At 39.0% G+C, this 19,688-nt stretch overlaps 1 protein-coding gene across 3 annotated transcripts in view; it reads right to left on the reverse strand.

The window, feature by feature from the left end:
• Positions 1-19,241, reverse strand: part of SPAG6 (sperm associated antigen 6) — a 68,978-nt gene extending 49,737 nt beyond the window's left edge. For 2 of the 3 annotated variants that reach the window (XM_055332048.1, XM_055332046.1), the window contains exons 1-2: positions 19,217-19,241; positions 19,041-19,136 (exon numbers count right to left, since the gene is read on the reverse strand). In XM_055332048.1, the coding sequence (XP_055188023.1) occupies positions 19,041-19,136; positions 19,217-19,241 (121 nt within the window). Of the gene's footprint in view, positions 1-3,928; positions 3,981-19,040; positions 19,137-19,216 lie in introns of those variants that run through there. The other variant, XM_055332047.1, reaches the window with a different exon arrangement.
• Positions 19,242-19,688: the final 447 nt, after the last annotated feature.

The following is a 19,688-nucleotide window of genomic DNA, read 5'->3' on the forward strand; positions in this document are numbered from 1 at the left end:
AGCATATATGCAGATAAAATTAACCATAAAAAAATCAGTAAAAACAAAAAAATTATATACTAAAAACTAATGATATATTTAGAAGCATCTAACTGGAATAATATAACCTGTAATTATCCAAGCAGGGGCATAGCATGAAAACAAGAAAGGCTTTGGAGTTAGGTTAAAAGTTTAAATCCCTGATTTGGCAAATAGTAGCTATGTGACCTAACCAGGCTGTCATGAGGAGCGCAAAGAAAGATTATGGAGTATGTAGTTGAATGCCTACCTACCACATGGTAGCGTGTAGAGGGGGGGATCGGGGTAGGTTTTCCCCAGCCTTTGCAAATCCTATCTTTCAGGGCTTAGACTTCTATGGAGACTTCCATCTGTCTTTTTTCTTTTGTTTTTTTTTTTTTCTCTGATTCCAGCTGTTCAGTCTTTTCTATGATTTCAACTGGCTAGGGCCTCACATTGATGAAGGGATGCAAATTCAGATTTCTGACACTATTTCAAAGAAACAAATTCTTTGAGATAAGTGTTTTGTATTACTAGCTCTCATAATACTGACTCTAGAGTTGAATACATAGTAGGTATATCATCATCACAGCAACAATAGTAAAAGATAGCTTGTATTTATCTGGCACTTTATTATCATGCACACATTGTTTTAAGGACTTGTTATCCAAAAAAAAAAAAAAAAAAAAAAAAGGACTTGTTTTCCATTTTCCATATTAATTCACTGAACTGTCATAACAAACTTATGAAGTTGGCCCTATTACGTCCATTTTACAGGTAAGGAAATGGAATGGTGAAGAAGTGAGAAAGGTGAAGAAAGGTGAGAAAGGTGAAGAAGTCATCACAAAACTAATAAATGGTGGAAAACAGAAATTCAGACATTCTTCATTAATGATTGCTAAACATATAATACATATTGAAAGTTGAGGAGGTAGGGAAAAGGAGATAAAAAATGATTACATTTTGGCCATTTGATTGGCTATTCTAATTTTTTTATCTTACCTTTGACTTACTATAAAATACCCAAAATAGTCAACTGCTATTTGGGCTTTAATGATGCTGTTTTAGTCTAAGGTTACAAGAAAGGTAATGACAGAGTTCAAACTGGAACAAAATGCCCTTTGACCTTCTAAACTTTACTTAATTTGCAGCAGGCTATTCAACTAGATGTTATTATGTCTTTTCTTTAAAAACATACCACAGTGATCTAGAAAAGCAAATATTATCAATATTCTTTTATAATGTTATATCCAGAAACATTTGAAATAGAATAAAAACAAAACATTTATAGTAACACTTAGGATTAGACCAAATTAAGATAAACACTACTACCAAATAACATAAGCAGAGAATAATGATGCTTATCACAGATACATGTAACGATGTGACCCGGGGCTTTTCACAGTTTCCAGTTTCACTTAGTGATCATTTTTATGGCAGGGGTGGCTTGGTGAGGTCATCTTGTATGAGATCACAGTTGCAAGTTTGAATCCCACTCAGGCTGGTTAACTTTGCAGGCACTTCTACTCACGACTAGGTCACAGCTCACATTCAACAAATCAGTGTGTCTGTGCTAATATGACTATCTATAGTTTTTTATAGTGATAATTTCTGAAATACCTCACAATAAAAAGGTCAAAGTACAGAATGATAACCAAATATTAACATGAGTTCTTTCTAGAAAGTTGAATTTAAAATAATTTGTTGGTCTTCTCTTTAGTTGCTTCATTAATCTTTTTTTTTTTTTTTTGGCTTTTTAACTGTAGCAAAATACACGTAACATAAAAATTACCATTTTAAACCATTTTTAATGTACAAATTAGTGTAATCATCATCACTATCTAGGAACTGCTGTGCCATTTTACATTCCTACCGGCAAAGTACAAAGGTTCAAATTTCTCCACATCCTTACCAATACTTTTTTTTTGTTTTTTGTTTTTTAATAACAGCACTCTAGCAGGTGTGAAGTGGTAACTCCTGCGGTTTTGATTTTCATTTTCCTAGCACTCATGTCAGTGAATGTCTTTTTGTTTTTTGCTTATATTGGCCATTTTACCTGTTCTTTGTTGAAACGTCTATTCAAGTCCTCTGCCCATTTTTAAATTGGGTTGGTTTTGGTTGTTGTTGAATATAACTTGATTTTTCATAACAAAGATGCATGATTTTAACATAAAATAAGTCAATAATTATATTTCATGTTATTTTTTCCTGATAATTCTGGTATTTCCTTCCCCCCCTCATTTGATATATATATATATATATAAAGGCAGTGGCTTATTGCCTTTTGAAATATAATTGGAGGGCAGCCTGGGTGGTTCAGTGGTTTAGTGCTGCCTTTGGCCCAGGGCGTGATCCTGGAGACCCAGGATCGAGTCCCATGTCCAGCTCCCTGCATGGAGCCTGCTTCTCCCTCTGCCTCCCTCTCTCTCTCTCTTTCTCTGTGTGTTTCTCATGAATAATTAAATAAAATCTTTTAAAAAATAAAAAGAAATATAATTGGAAAATCAGCCTATATTAGGTTATTAATCCTGGTTATTTTGAATTAAATCTCAAAAACTTTGAACTTTTACATTAAGAAGTTGAAGAATAAATTCATCTATCTGGGCCTATAATGTTTAACTTAGTTTTAAGTGTTTATTATTAGTTATGGTATTTAGCTAATAATATCATAAGTCTCCCAATTTTGTAAATTTTCAGTTTGTAGTTTTAGCAGTGAAATATTTTACCTCCCTATATGTATTTCACCTGTCCACATAATCAAAGAAATTTTTTGCTTTATATATTTTCTCCTCCATTTTTCTTTTTTTTAAAAAAATATTTTATTTATTTATTAGAGACAGAGAGAGAGAGAGGCAGAGACACAGGCAGAGGGAGAAGCAGGTTCCATGCAGGGAACCCAACATGGGACTCAATCCTGGGTCTCCAGGATCACGCAGTGGGCTGAAGGCGGCGCTAAACCGCTAAGCCACCGGGGCTGCCCTCTCTTCCATTTTTCTACTACATCTGGCCCAGGAAAAATAAGATAAACAAAATGACACACCATTCCTTTCCTTCTATCCCTGTATTTAATATCAAATTTAGGCCTCTATGCAGATGCCTCTGCTCTATCATTCTTTTTTGTAAAAAAAATTTTTTTTAATTTATTCATGAGAGACACATAGAGAGAGGCAGAGACACATAGGCAGAGGGAGAAGCAGGCTCCCCACAAGGAGCCGGAAGTGGGACTCAATCCCAGGACCCTGGGATCAAGACCTGAGCCAAAGGCAGATGGCTCAGCCACTTAGCCACCCAGGCGTCCCTGCTCTATCATTCTTTTCCACATTCCCTAGTTCAGACAGTAGCACAATAAGACTTTTGAAAAATTTAAAATCTTTGAATAAAAGTAAAAGCTAAAAAGTTTCAGTTTAAAATATGTTTGTTTGGGGAGGCCTGGGTGAATCAGACAGCTAAGCCTCTAACTCTTGATTTTGGCTCAGATCATTATCTCAGGGTTGTGAGATGGAGCCCCGCGTCAGGCTTCACGCTCAGTGAGGAACCTGCTTCTCTCTCTCTCTCTCTCTCTCTCTCTCTCTCTCTGCCACTCCCCCTGTTCAAGCTCACTCTCTGTCTCTAAAATAAATAAATAAATATTTTTAAAAATATATCTTTCTTTGAGTAAGGTAATCTTTATTACCTTATTTCTATTTATTACCAAATTTCTAGTCCTTGAATTATCTCTTAGTGATTCATAATTATCAGTCCCCAGGGACATGTTTTTATCTCTTACACAGATTAGGTATGGAGACCTTGTTATTCTAATTATGTCTGTCCTAAAAATACAGATAATGCTACAAGAGGAAACAGGGAAGGAAGGAAGGCAGTATGAGAGGGAGGAAGGGAAAGATAAAGGAGAAAAGAAGCATATATGACATAAAAAGAAAATTTTCCTTACCTGCCTGTCCATTAGGAATCCATGGTGATTGATCCTTAGTGAATGAATGCATGAAAATTTAGAGTCCGTAAATTACAGCACTTTGAATAGTGGCTACAATATCTGATAAGCAAGGTCTCTAGTGACAGCTAATGACCTCAGTGAGGTTTCTACTGAAGGATCCCACAGGTTCTAATATTAAAAATAATGATTCACATATTATACCCTAATATCCATGTTTCTTTTATAAAAACTGATCAAATGATGTGAAAGTGTTTCTGAAACTTCTAGATAAATCTTCACAATCTCTCTCCTCCCAACTTTATAGCTTGGAGTTTATCTATTTTTCTTGTTTCAGTGCCAGAGATATAGATTCTAATACCTACATTTCAATCCAGTTATGCAAAAACAACAACAAAAATAACTTTGCTGATCCTGCTGCCCCTAGTCATTCACTCAAAAAATAGATTAGGATTCACCAACTGGCAAACAATAGGATTAAACACCTGAGCAAAGGCAGCTCCTTCCTTCAAGAAACAATCTAATGGAGGAGATTATAAAATACCCTCAAAATAATCACAACTCCTTTGATGTCCTTATGTTTTAGACTTAAAAGTGATTTCGATCAAATATATTTTTTACTTTCCATTTTTATACTCAAAATTATCATAAACATAAAATATGTTGAAGATTTATATATAACTTACAAGGCATTAAAAATTTCAATTCCAACAATATACTTTATTTTAAAACATCTTTCTATATGACCGTTTACCATGAAACTATTACTATAGCTCATTTATGAAGTTTTTATTTTTTTAAGATTTATTTATTTATTCATGATAGACACCGAGAGAGAGAGAGGCAGAAACACAGGAGGAGGGAGAAGCAGGCTCCATACCAGGAGCCCGATGCGGGACTCGATTCCGGGGCTCCAGAATCGGGCCCTGGGCCAAAGGCAGGCACCAAACCGCTGAGCCACCCAGGGAATCCCTTCATTTATGAAGTTTTGAAAGAAGTCATCTCTGCATACAATAAATCAATATGTAGTCAAGGATTTACCTTTGCCTGTCAATGCTACCATCTGACTGGGACATTCTGTTTGGGGTCCAATAAGAATATAGAGGGACTTCATGCTTTAGAAATAAAAGGAATTTCTTGCCCTGCTTGTTATGCAACTGCTTGTGTGGAGAGACAACAGACTGAGATCATTAAAGCATGTATTTAGAGGGAGATTGGCTTCCTTTGACTCCAGGCTCTGCCACATGTCAGCTGTGGCACCTCAACAACATTAACTAATCATCTCTGCATCACAGTTCCCTCATGTGTAAAATGGTGACAAATTCTAGGACTGCCTCATAAAGTTGTTGTGAGAATTAAAATGAGTTAAAATTTTTAAAGTGCTAGGCAGATGAGTTGGGGTAAAATATATACCAGTAAGTGCCTGGTAAGTGAATGTGCAAAAGGAATCCATTCCCTTTGTTGCCCATATTTCTCATCAACATGTTATTACTATTAATGTATAGGACTCATTAATCAGCACCTTCCATTATGATGAAGAAATATTTATGGTTCCCTGGCCTCCAAGATTGAGCCTTTTCTATCCTGTATTTTATTTTTTTAATCTTTTATTTATCTATTCATGAGAAGCACAGAGAGAGAGGCAGAGACACAGGCAGAGGGAGAAGCAGGCTCCCTGCAGGGAGCCCAATGCAGGACTTGATCCCAGCACCCTGGGATCAGGACCTGCACTGAAGGCAGATGCTCAACCACTGAGTCACCCAGGCATCCCTCTACCATGTATTTTAGAATTACCATGGTAGAGTAATTATTCACCATTCATTCAAGAAGTATCTAGTAAGAATATACAAGGTATTGAAAACACAATCAGGGATGCTTGGGTGGCTCAGGAGGTTAAGCATCTGCCTTTGGCTCAGGGCATGATCCCTGGGTCCTGGGATCCAGTCCCACATCGGGCTCCCTGCAAGGAGCCTGCTTCTCTCTCTGCCTGTGTCTCTGCATCTCTCTCTCTCTCTCTCTCTCTCTCTCTCTCTAATGAATAAATAAAATCTTACAAAAAAAAGAAAAGAAAAGAAAACATAATCATCTTTGACCTCAAAGAACTTATAAAGGGGTCAAGAGAAATATAAAAAATGCAAACGAATGCAACACATTATGACATATGCAACTAAAAGAGAAGTAGAGGGTGCTTTGCAAATATATATACAATGGAGCATCCAACCTAGACCTTGAGGGACACAAGGAAGGAAACCGAAGGTGAGGGACATCCAAGTGGAGATTTGAAGGCTCTCAGACGGGTCACAGATCGTCTGCTAAAATAACTGGAGGGTGTGAAGATGGGAAGGACTGGAGAGTTTTCAAATCAGAAGGAACTGTATAAATGAAGCTCAGAGCCAAGAGAGTTTGTCAAAGCTGAGAATTCAGTGTGATCATAGCACAAGAGGGGAGCAAAGAGTTGGGATTGTTAACAAGGCTAAGAGATTAACAGAAGCAAGAGTACTGAAGAGCCCAATAACCTAAGTATTTTGAATTTAATCTCAACATTAACATCAGTGTTTCTGTACTTTGTAAAGAAGGGTCACTGGTTACACTGGAGAAAAAGGACGAAAAGAGACAAGATGGGAGGCAGGAAGACCACTTAGGAAGCTATTGTATGAATCTGGGCCAGATGTGAAGATAGCCTGGAGAAAGCTAATGGCAAAGAGAAAGAGAAAAGTGAAAGGTCGAGATATTTACAAGACAAACCGATTATTGTGAGGAAAAGGGAAGAATAAGTGATATTTCCAAGTCTCTAGCTTGGACAAGATGTATGATTGTTGCTGACTGTTGAAGAAGCCATGATAAATTCATACTGGCCTGAAATGTAAAGTGGGAGGGCTGATATGGCAAGTGATAAAGCTGGAAAGTTGGTTGGGGCCAGATCAAATCTGGCTATAAACTGAATTAAGATTTTGTATGTTACTCTAAATAAAATGGAAAGCCATGGGAACCTTATTGTTTGTACCACCTACTCTCAGGGAAGCAAATAAATGGGAATGAAGACTTTGAATAATTCCAAGGCCCAACACGTATGGCTGAGCAGGCTGTGTACTGCACAAATCCAAAGGATGCCATTCACATAGATCATGATACAAATGGCACTTCTGAAGTTGTACAAAGCACAGCAGCCATCCTTGATGTAGCATGTTATGTGGTTCTCATTTGTTTTATGTGAATAAATGTCTTATCTTCTCAGTAAAATGATAAACATCTCTAGAGCAGACTTTGTTTTACACTTCTTTTCTATTTACCAAATCATCTAGCACAGTTCTGAATATACAACTAACTCTTATTAAAGTACTTCTGGTCTTGGCTCTAGAAACTATCATCTACTTCAATTTTACTATACCGACTCTCCCATCACAGAGTAACTCCAATTACACTTACTAACTTTACTAATTTTAAGTTTTTTTACTTCTGTAAATTACTACATTTACATGACTATATTTTTACTGAAGCAAGTTCCATGACACTGATGAATATTATAGCATGTTCTCATCTTCCTTCACTGGTCATTTTTTACTTGAAAATATTTAAGTCTTCCTCACTTGTTTTTTTTTATTTTTTAGAATTAATAATTTTCAGGCTTTGATTTGGTTTCTTCTAGCCTCTATGATTATATACCACTGACCACCATTCCTGCATTTGATTAAGAAATCACAAATTTCAGTATCACATCTCTTTGCCCTGTTTTCTGTGAAATACTTCTTTGCTGCTATAACCATAGAATCAATTATAATTTTAGATGTTATATCCCTTAAAACACACAAAGAGTCCCTTAATTTATTTGAGGGATCAGAATGAATCATGAAATGTATGGCTTTTTGCACAGAATTCAATTATAATGGTAAATAATTCAGGAAACATCTCTTTTCTTCTTTTAAATGTATTCTCGTTGGGTAGCCCCAGTGGCTTAGCGGTTTAGTGCTCCCTTCAGCCCTGATCCTGGAGACCCAGCATCGAGTCCCACATCGGGCTCCCTGCATGGAGCCTGCTTCTCCCTCTGCCTCTCTCTCTCTCTCTCTCTCTCTCTCTGTGTCTCTAATAAATAAATAAAATCTTAAAAAAATAAAAATAAATGTATTCTCGTTAATTGCAGTATCCTCTGAATTTTGTTTGGTAAGTCACTGTCAATTCAGATGTCTGTGAGTGAAGGACTACCACAGCTGATTTGCCATAGTTGAGTAGGGAAGGGTGAGAGAAGCTGGGACCAAGAGCACTGACTCTCACAGTGACAGCTAGCAGCTCTTCCAAGGGGAACAAAGCACAGTAGGTATTTATTTACCTAACATACACCTACATAGTACTTAGGTGCCAGGGACTCCCTTAAGAAATTAATAAACTAAAAAAAAGAAATTAATAAATATTTTTTTAAAAATCACAAATATTAACTCATCAATCTTCATTAAATCCTATGAGGTAGATACTATTTGATAACTCTAGCATCTATGCTCTTTTGTTTCTCCTCCCCTATATCAATCACATCCCATTTGCTAATGAAAACCAGCCCACATGAGCCAGGTTTCAAATGCATACCAAAGGGTATTATCTGTTGAATTCATTTAATTCTATCATTAACATTACTGTAGCTCTCTTCCATGATTACTATATTAAACTGAAATTTCATTCATTCTTCCAGTGGCTAGGTCATAGCCACCACCGTCTATATGCAAGATTTAAACTCAGAGATCATAAAGGTTATGGCAAGTTCAATTGACATGATACTTTAGATAAAATGACTGGAACTTACATGTTTATAATTACACACATAAATTTAAAATGGGCCTCTAATATGGTTTTCAAATGAACATGTAAATTCCACATGTTCAAACCTCTCTTTCCAGCCAAAGTGACTCTCGTGAGCTCCAGAGCCCTACGTACCCAAACTGCTCACTATAGTCACTGGCACACAGATACCCCAGACACTTCAACTTTGACACTATTAGAAAAGGAGGTCACGGTCTTCCTCTGCTTTTTGTATCTCTTCTCCATTCATGAATGGTGAACGTGAGTCACCCCAAGCTCTCCTTTCTCCTCACCTGTTCCTGCCCTTTCCCCTAAGACACAAATGCTACAGATCTGTGAGGCAGCATGACTGCTATAACAACACTGGGCACTCACTCGGTCTTCCTGATCCCGTTTTAATTCCCTACAATCTATCCTCCACATTGCTGTGAAAATCATCTCTCAAAAATACAAAATGGATCCCTTCACTCCTCTAATGAAAGCTTTTTGATGACTTTCTACCCTTTTCAGGATAAAAACCAAACTTCAGATGAGGTCCTTCATAAATAGGCCTGTTTTCCTCTCCAGCCATGCGTTGCCTCTCTGTAGCCCTATTATCCCAAGAGGCTCCTGCCATAGCTAAACATTAGCCTTTTCTATCAAGCACCACCTTTCCTCTTGCCTCTGTGCCTTTGCACATAATGTTCCCTCTATCTGAATGCAGTTTTCCTTGCCCCCTTCTTCATCTGGCTAACTCCTAGGAAGTTCAGTTAGATATCTCCTTCTAGAAGTCTTCCATGAATGTACTCCTCCAAAGCTTGAATTAGGTACCCTCCATGTATGCTCCACATGTTGTGTAATGGACACTTATCAACAAGTATGTATATAGCTCTCCTTCAGCAAATAAGCTCCTTAAGTGCATTGTCTGTGCCCCCTATTTTTTGCATGATCAGCATCTAAACATGCCCCTGGCCCTTCGATACTCAATAAATGTTGAATGGTGAAGGAACAAACTGAAATTTAATGTGCAATTTTCTCTTTTTTAGGCAATTTTGAGTTAAAAACAAAACGAGCTCCTGTTTAGGGTGACTTTTTAAAAGTTTTGGAAATGGTGATGATTGCATAACATTATGAATGTAATTAATACCACTGAACTGTACACTTTAAAAATGGCTAAAATGGGTAGCCACTTTAAAGTGGCTCAGCAGTTTAGCGCTGCCTTCAGCCCAGGGCCTGATCCTGGAGACCCGGGATAGAGTCCCGCGTCGGGCTCCCTGCATGGAGCCTGCTCCTCCCTCTGCCTGTGTCTCTACCTCTCTCTGTGTGTGTCTCTCATGAATAAATAAATAAAATCTTAAAAAGAAATGGCTAAAATGGCAAATTTTGTTATATTTTACCACAATTCTAAGAAATTACCAATATATTGGAATTCCTAGCTAGCTCAGTCAAAAGAGCCTTCAATTCCTGATCTTAGGGTCATGAGTTTGAGCCCCATGGTAGGTATAGAAGGTATTTAAATAAAAAACTACTAAAATATTAACAATGTACTAAAACCCACTAAATTTTACACTTAAATGGGTGAATTGTATGGCATGTGAATTATATATATTAATAAAGTGATTTTTAGAAACCTATTAAAAATAAAAAAATAACAAAATGGATAATAAATGTTCATAGTTCTTTTTTTAGGTATATGGGTCATTTAAACTGACCCTTTACCCAAGAGCACATAGATATAATTGTACCTTATTTTGAAAGTTTTCTAGAGAGCTGAATTTCTAAATATTGAATTAGTTCTGTCTTCTTCTGGCAATGGATTTTCTCTTTTATGATTTATACCTATGAAACCTACCTGCCTGCAGAAAATTGGAATGTTCATGAATGGGGTCAGTAGAGAATAAATAGGAGAATTATAAAAGAATTGTCTGCTCCAAGAGGTTTCATGAGTAATATTTGAAGAGGTCACTTTTGGAAGGTAATCAGTTCAAAAAACTTCTTTCGGATAAAATGTTTTATTCACATTCCACTTACTCTAAAATTTTTTGAGATAGTTTTCTTTAAAAGATAGAGATACAAAGATAAAAATTAAGAGCCATGTAGTAGGGGTGCCTGTGTGACTCAGTTAAGTGCCTTCAGCTCAGGTTGGGCCTTGATCCCAGGGTCCTGAGATTGAGCCTGTTTCTCCCTTTCCCTCTGCTAACTCTCTCTGCTTGAACTCTCTCTCTGTGTGTGTGTCAAATAAATAAATAAAATCTAAAAAAAAAAAAAAAAGAGCCAGTAGTAGAGAGATGAGAACTGATAATTTTATCAAAAATATAGGTTAAGAACAGCTGCTACAACTGAACTTTAAACATATCACTGAGTTTCCTGGCAGCAAAAGTAAAAAGGGAACCACTTTGTGAAATGAAGCAGGAACAGGGCCGCGGCCATGGCCCCGGCGGGCGAGAAGCCGAAGCCCACGTAGCCGGCGGTGCGCACCTCGAGGCGGAAGGCCAGCCGGCCGCCCCGGGGGCCCCAGCTCAGCCGAGCTTTTCCAGAGTTACCAGCCTGCATCAGAACTGTTCTCCCAAGGGTTCGGGCATTTGTCACCATGTCTGGAAGGCAAGCTTCAGGTGGATGGGTTTCCCACAGGAGTTCCAGGAGTGACCTGAGAAGGGACCCACCCTAAGGAGAGAGGGGCTCGAAATCTACAGGTTTAGCCAATGACCACAGGCCAGCATCAGAGAAGAGGGCTATAATGCCTTAAAAGAACTGAGGCAAGAATCTGAACTTTCAGGAGCCACAGAGTGCACTGTACTGACACGCAGAAATCCAAGAGCTGCAACCTTGGAGCTGAGTCTCTACAAGCTCCGGGTCTTGGCTGTTGCTGCTGGCTCCAGCCATGAAGAGAACAGGAATGTGGAGAGAGAGGAACAAAATGATGTACGTGGAGGCCAAGAGGAATGGGTCTTGGCACCGTGTGACGCATATTCACCACAGTGGGCAGGATTTTAGGGGAGCTCAATTTTTCCAGAGCAGTCAAAGGCAAACTTCCTGCTTTGTGACCCTACTTTTATTCCTAGCAGGGAGGAGCTTGGAACACAAAGCTACATCTGCTTCCTGAGGTTGATTCTATGAGTCCTAAATTCACATCTAGAACCTGCCCCTACCTGCCACCTCCCTATTTATTTTTATTTCTATTTTTTTAAGATTTTTATTTATTTATTCATGAGACACACAGAGAAGCAGAGACAGTAGAGGGAGAAGCAGGCTCCCCGCAAGGAGCCCAATACGGGACTGGATCCCAGGACTCCAGGATCACGACCTGAGCCAAAGGCAGACACTCAACCACTGAGCCACCCAGGCGTCCCCCCCCCCCCACCCCAAACATTTAATGATCTAGCTTCACCTGTCGTTCTCACTTCACTCACTCCATGCCCTCTAGACACATGAAAATACCTCTAGAATTTTCAGAAGAGAGCCCTAGTGTTTCACATCATGGTGGCTTTTCAGATTGCTCACTCTGCCACATTTGCCTTTTCTCCCCTCTGTTCTTTCAAGTATTTTCTGATCTTTCCTCGTATACTTCTGCCAGATAATATTGGCCTCTCCATGGTGGTGTTCATGAAGTGTTCCATCCAGACCTCATGATTGCAGCTCTAACACTTCTGTGTTATGTGTCTGTGGATATGCTTGTTTTCCTCCATTAGCCTCTCTAGATGAGGAACCGCTTCTGATTCCTGGCTGTAAATGCATTGCCTAGAGTATGGACTAGCACCAATAGGTGCTTAATAAACATTTATAGAAAAAGTGAATAGATGCACTTGCAGATCCTCCTAGAAGCATCCTCTTTACGAAGTTGGACAGTGGGGAGAAAGCTTGGTCTCCAGATATGTTGAATGTTCTGCTCTGCATTAGTATTGAAGCAAAATTAGAAAAGAAGACCACACATGGATACACAAAAGAGAAAGTCTTAAATGGCTTTTATTATTCAGCAAGTAGAATAATTGAATGCAAAGTTACTGTCTTTTGTTTGTCTGTAACTGGCATAAAAACACCCTGAATGCTCAAGAAATATTAAAAATCATAAAATTGTCTTGAAAAAAAAAAAAAAAAAAGAAGCAGGAACAAATTTTTTTTTCCTGAAATTTCATATGTAGGCCTAGCTTGACACTTAATGATTAATAAAGATTGGTTGAATAAAGAGTATATCTTTACATTAAAAATGTTTAATAAAATAGACAATGTCTTCAGTGGTAGATTTAAGGAAGCTATGGGGAAATCTAAGTATTTTTTAATAAGCCCTCAAAAAAAGGCATATTATTAGACTAATTCTACAAAGACATTTCTATGGAAAACTAATGTAAGCTAGTCTATGTATATAACTTAATAGTTATTCTAATGACACAGAAATAGAATATACAGAAAAGTAGATAGAGATCATTTCCTTTGAAGACACATGCACACATACATATAGCACAAATATCACTTATTTTCACCTGGACTTAGAAAACTTGAATAAAAGTAAATTAGGGACACCTGGATGGCTCAGCAGTTGAGCATCTGCCTTCAGCTCAGGTCTTGATCCTGGGGGTCCCAAGATTGAGTCCCAAATGCGGCTCCCTGCATGGAGCCTGCTTCTCCCTCTGCCTGTGTCTCTGCCTATCTCTCTGTGTCTCTCATGAATAAAGAAAATCTTTAAAAAAAGAAAATCAAATTTAAAACTGATCCACCCTTAGGACAGAAAGCATTAGGTATATGACAAAACCAATATTTCACTTTGAAAATTAGGGAAGTCTGACGTGTTTGGAGAGGCCACCCAACCCAGTATAAAGCAAAACCAATTTTTTTCTCAAGGGTGACTCTGATTTCTCCTAGGGCCAGTACTTGATAGAAATCCCAAAGTTCTGAGCACAGTGAACATGGAGTAAAAGTGCTTCACACAAAGCATAATTAAGGTAAAAAACAAAGGCAAGTGTTAGATATAATCAACTAACAAATATCAAGTGCCTCTCTCTCCACTGTGCTCTACTCCCCTCCCCACCATGTTCTCAAAAAGTGAGCGACAGTCACAGGGCGGCTAGCCACGTTGGGCTCTAACGAAGTCTCCCTTGCACTCTCCCTCATCCCAGCAGGGACTCAGTCCAAGGACTCTCTGAAGTACTATCTTAGTTTGCAACTTCCAGTGGATTACACACTTTTCCTGGGGTGCTTTTTAAAGAGCTTCTGCCTTGATAAGGTTTTCCTTAGAAGTCAGAGGAAGCTGAAGGTCCTCCAGAGTTCTGAGTCCAGTGTGAGCCCTAAATACAACTCCCACTCCCTCAAACCTCAAACTTATCAATTAAAGTTAGTTCCCTGCACCCGGCCTCCACTCAAGCTCCCATAATGATCCTCAAGGAGACCTCAAAAGCCAATTGCACACAATTACTGGATAGCCTTTGGCACCCAAAGGCCTAAAGAAATGACCTGGTTTAACAGTTAACATTAAGATTTATTAGGAACTCCTAGAACGACCTAGAAATAGCTTACTAACACCTACAAGGTAGCATAGAGTGCAATGTCAGGCAGCAATTAAACATCTTCTAGTCTTAGTTTGACTGGGACTCTCTTTATAATGAGGGTAATTATCTAACCTTTTTGCAGCTTTAGTATCCACACTGAAGAAGATACCTATACTACCTACCTGAGCTGTTATAAGAATCTAATTTTTTAAGAGATGTGAAAACACTCAGAAGAAAATTACTCCTGGGTCACCTGGCTGGCTCAGTGGGTAGAGCATGTGACTCTTGATCTCAGTGTTGTGAGTTTAAGCCCTATGTTGGGGATAGACTACTTTAAAAAATTAAATTTTTTTAAAAAGAAAAATAATTACTCCTTTCATTCTATTTCAACATGTTGAACATCTGCCCTATGCTAAGCATTATGCTGGGCATGGAATTTACAGTTTGTGGAGAAAACAGAAACTAAATCATTGCAATCGTAATGAGTATCATGAAAGAGAAATATTAGGAGCAAGAAAAGCATAAATCAAGAGCCTTAACTTACTGTGAGGGCTTAAGGAAAGTTTCCCTGAGGAATCAACATCCAAACAGAGCCATAAAGAATGAGTAGAAATTAATTAGGCAAAGAAGTACAGGAAAAGGTTCTAGTCAGAGGAGCAAAAGCCATGAAAAAACATTGAAAGGTAGAATTAGGAAATACTTAAGTAACTTTTCAAAAACATTAAATTGTCACATTAAAATATAACCACACAAACTTGCCATTTCTAAGCCCTACTCTAATAGGTTCATCCATAGCCTAATTTTTTTTTTTTTAATCATCCAGTTTTTCCTCAGAAAACAAGGATACCCTAACCCTGGCTACATTACTTTCTACTTCTGTACCAAAGCTTAAATAACAAAATAGATAAATGTCCAAGTAGGAATAAGGGTTTGAAACATAGAATACAATTTTGAATGATCTTATTTTTAGGATGTATTATTGGGTGCATACAAGTTCAGAATTTTTATAGTTCCTTCACTTAAGCATATGTAAAACAAACAAAACACAAAATCACTATCCCTATCTTTTAAGATGAGTGCTTAATTATCATGCATTCACAACTCTAAGACTCCTTTTATATTCATGAAATGTATTTATTTATTTTTATTCATGAAATTTAAATAGCATGATTGATTAAGTTTTATTGAAGTTGCTTTACTCATTATCTTTTCAGTTTCAATATCCTTTGGATTAGTGGTTTTTGTAAGAGAATCATGCTACTTGTACCTACCAGGCTATGTTTTAAACATAAATGCTTACCACAGGCTTTCCCTTCTCAGAAAATTGAGGTGCTAAATCATTAATCTGAACATTTTCACCCTAACCCAGACACGTGTAACTTCAGATCATTTTGTGTCAACAAATATTATTTTCTTGAATTGTAAACTCATTAAATTGCCTAGATTTGCAAATTAGCTTCATAAAGATGCATATTTAAAGTGTTATGTAATCTTCTCTATTGCTACTCTTCTGAAAATGTACATAACTAGTGATTAGCCATATTTATTGTTTTGCTATACATTATATGTTAAATATTACAAAATATTACTTTAAACTTTACTCCCATTTTTCTTACATAAGTAACTGCTTCAGAAAGTTTATTTTATGTAGCTAAGCAGTTTAAAAATAATTTTCTTGGAGTTTTTATATTAGCTTATTATAAAAGACTTTCTAAGCAACCTAAGAGAGCCTGATAGTCCAATATGCCACAAAATATATTATTTATATTTTATAACTAAACGATCACCTCCATTTGCTGAAATTCTACAATTGGTAGAAGTAACAATGTATTGTCTCTACTATTTACAATGTGTTACATGTGTTACTAATTATTCAAAGAGGGAAGTATCAAAATTCATTTTTAAATAGCTGCAAGATGTAATGGTGCAAAGGCACAGGGTTGGAGGGTGCATAAAGAGATTTTATAACAAACATTAAAGTTTTAAATGTTTTCCTATACGTATTTGATTTAGAAGGAATAAAAATCTCAGTAAAAAAAAAATTCCTCTAGAATAAACACATTGTACACCATTCTTTCTAGTAACAATTCTGGTTAGAAATCAAACTTATTTTTTGTCCAAATACTCTAAAGAAGATATCTTGCAACACTTTGTTTGCTTTAGTAATTACTTTGGACATATTTGATAAAGCAAGTATTCTTGTTAACACATCGAAAATATAATGAAAAAGATCACAGATTTAAAATGAAATAAAACTCCATTGATAATGTTCACTTTTAGGTTCCTTTCAGAGTGAATGAATTAAAAAATTCTTAACAAGTGAACTACTGATTTATCATGCTGCCTATAAGGAAAATGTTTTCTACCTTATCTTGGATCCATGGTACATATTTATTTAAGCAGTTCATTAGGTGAGAAAAGTGAGAAAGCAAAACCAAACCTTCCCAAGTGTGCAGAGAATACGACAAAGTCAGGAATAAGATGCACTGGTACTTTATGCTATCAAAATGAAGTCACTCGATTGAAAGAAAAACTTGATCATAATATATGTGATGCATAGCTATTGTGGCTCATTAAAAAGTATTTTAAAATCCATGTTGATTATTATTAAAGAACAATCCATTTGAATGGTTTATAGACTATTATGTTCTCATAACAAAATTTACAGATTATTTTAATTAAAAGAATAAATATATTGAAATATTCATTAGCTATATCTATTTAAAATTATTAAAGGAGAGCTTAAATTGAATCTAGATGACATGAAATATGTGAAAGTAAGCTCAAGAAAAGAAAAATCTTAGCATTCCATCAACAACATTGGTCAAGCGCAGACAGCTTCAAAATATTGTTATATTCCTTTTGTATTCCCTTCCTTCATAAGCCAGACCATAAGTGGAAATGGGCGGCTACTTCAGATGTCATATGTAGGTCCCATACTTTGGTGATCACTTAGCCTAATGGTCTGGATGGATTGATTAAATTCCATAACACGTTCTACATCGTACACTTACAGGAAAAGATAACCTGCCACTATTATACTAAAATCTGATATTCTGTATCTTGTTACTTAAACTCCTGTGTTACAGTATCAAAATTTTAAAATAATGTCAATCATTTTCCCTTTTAAAAAAATGTTTTAGTTTAACTGTTTACTTATAGTTCATAAATTAAATATCTGTAAACAGATAGGTGTCCATTCACAAAAGCCATTGAGTAGGACTGAGGGGGAGGGGACTAAAAATTAAGTGCATTAAAAATAATGTAATATGCTCTAATAAACTTGTATTTGCCAGTATATATGAAACACTGTGCCCAACACTGTTCTGGGTACTTTGGGGAATATACATACAAGCACATAAGTACACACACACATGCAGAAGAAAGAAAATTAATCCACATGAAACAACTGCAGAACAAAAGATGATCAACTCTGAAATTTTTGAAAGGAGAACAGATTAGTGGTTTTTCAGGGTTAGGGACAAGAAGAATGTAGGTGTGGTTATAAAAGAACAATAAAAGTGATCCTTGCAGTAATGGAAGTGTTGTGTATCTTGACTACAGTGATGATGGATACACACAGGATAAAACTGTACAGAACTAAACATACACATACACAGAAACACACAAATAAATACAAGCAAAACTGATAAAACCTGAATACAGTGGATGGATTCCTATCAGTGTCAACATACTGGTTGTGACATCATGCCACAGCCTTGAGGTACAGGGGATCTCTGTATTATTTCTTACAATTCATGTAACTCTACGATTATCTCAAAATAAAAAGTTTTAAAACATGATAATCAAATATACTTTCTCTATTCTAAACACAACCCCACCCTCAAATAAAAGCATACAAGGAATAAACACCAAAATCCTTCTCAGTGACAGAAAAAAATTGCCATTTAGGTGCAATCGTAAGTCCCCCCCCCCCCAGAGAAGCCAGAACAAACATTATTTCTAAGCATTCTTGCCCTGTCAATATGTCCTTAAAATATCTTTTAACTCCGTGTTAATTTGAATGAGTTTTAAAGATCACAAACTACAAATTGAACATTTATGATACAGTAGTGCTAAAATGCTACCTTACTTTGAGTTTAGACGGCAGTGGAATCATCCCTAATCCACCAGGATCTTCCCCATCTATTTATGTTAATTGATCGGAAGCAGATCACACCCGGTCTCTCTTGCTCTTTCTAGAGTATGCAAGGGTTCGGACTGAGGGGGGTGGAACGACAGCACCAGAAGGACTTCTCAAAGCTAGCACTTCACCTACTTTGAAAGTCTTAGAAATTACTCAAGCAAATCTTCGCTCTTTCACTAATGCAAGGCGAGAAGTAATGTGTCAACCGCTCTGGAATTCCTTTGGTGTGAGGAAGTCCAAGGTGATCAAAGGCAGGGTGACGAGCCACGGCACCCGGATAAAATGGGTCTGATTGAGGTAGATTTCCATTTGCGTAAAATGACTTCCAGGCCATTCTTCTGGCCTTGACTTTCAACTTGACACTGGCCCGGTTGCGAAAAGATGGAAACAGGGACGTCGGGCCCCTCTCACGCCCATCTGGACGCTTCACCCTCTCGGCCTCACACCCCAAGAAGACCCGCTAAAGAGGACGGATGCTCTAGGGTCTCAGCGGTGTGCTGGAGGAGCTCAGGGACACCGTCCTCCCGCCGCCCCCAGCGCCTCTCCGAAGCTCAGCGGGCAGGGGAGCGGGGCGACGGGGAGCGGAGGGGGTGGGGGGGGGAAGGCCGGGGGGAGGGGGGAGGCAGGGGGCGGGGAGGGGCCCGAGGGCTGAGTACCCGGGGCTGCAGGGCGCGGCGGGCGGGGGCACCTAGAGACGCGGGCCCGGGGGTCGCGGGCTCACCCGCGTTCTGCAGCGTCTCGATGTTTTGGGGTCTGGTCGCCAGCTCCGCCACCATCTGCACGAACTGGGTCCGGGCCTTCTGGTACTGCTCGAACACTGCCGGGGACAGACGCGGTGGAGCAGGCCGCCCGCCGTCGGGGCGCCACCCGCCCTGCGCCTGCCCCCCGGGGCCCTACCTTGCAACACCTGCCTCTGACTCATGGCGCCCGCGGCCCTCAGCCCGCCACCGGCTCGGCTGCGAGGCGGCCCGTGCGCGCCCGACCTGCGGGAAAGCCCAGGGGGCGACCGCGGCGACGCCGCCGCCTCCGACGGGAGCCGTTTCTGTGTACCCGCGTCGCCCGGGCAACCGACCGGAACCGGAACGCGACCGTCTCGCGGCGACCGCCCGGGCCGGGCGTGACGTCAGGGCAGCGGCTCTGGGCGCGGGGCGCCGGCGGGCAGCCCCCGGGGGAGCTTCGCCTGCAGGGGCCCCCTGGGCGCGCCCCGCTCGCGCCCCGCTCGCGCCGCCGCCGCCGTCGGTGCCCCGGTCTCGCCCCGGGCAGGCGTCCGCCGGGAGCCCGGGGTTCTCCGCCGGCCGAACCCACAGCCGCCAGCTTTCCCGATGTGCCGCGGACTGGGTCCCGGCGAGGGGGCACCCCCAGAGCGCCG

Source organism: Nyctereutes procyonoides, unplaced genomic scaffold (genome assembly GCF_905146905.1).
Source record: "Nyctereutes procyonoides isolate TBG_1078 unplaced genomic scaffold, NYPRO_anot_genome, whole genome shotgun sequence".
NCBI lineage: Eukaryota > Metazoa > Chordata > Mammalia > Carnivora > Canidae > Nyctereutes > Nyctereutes procyonoides.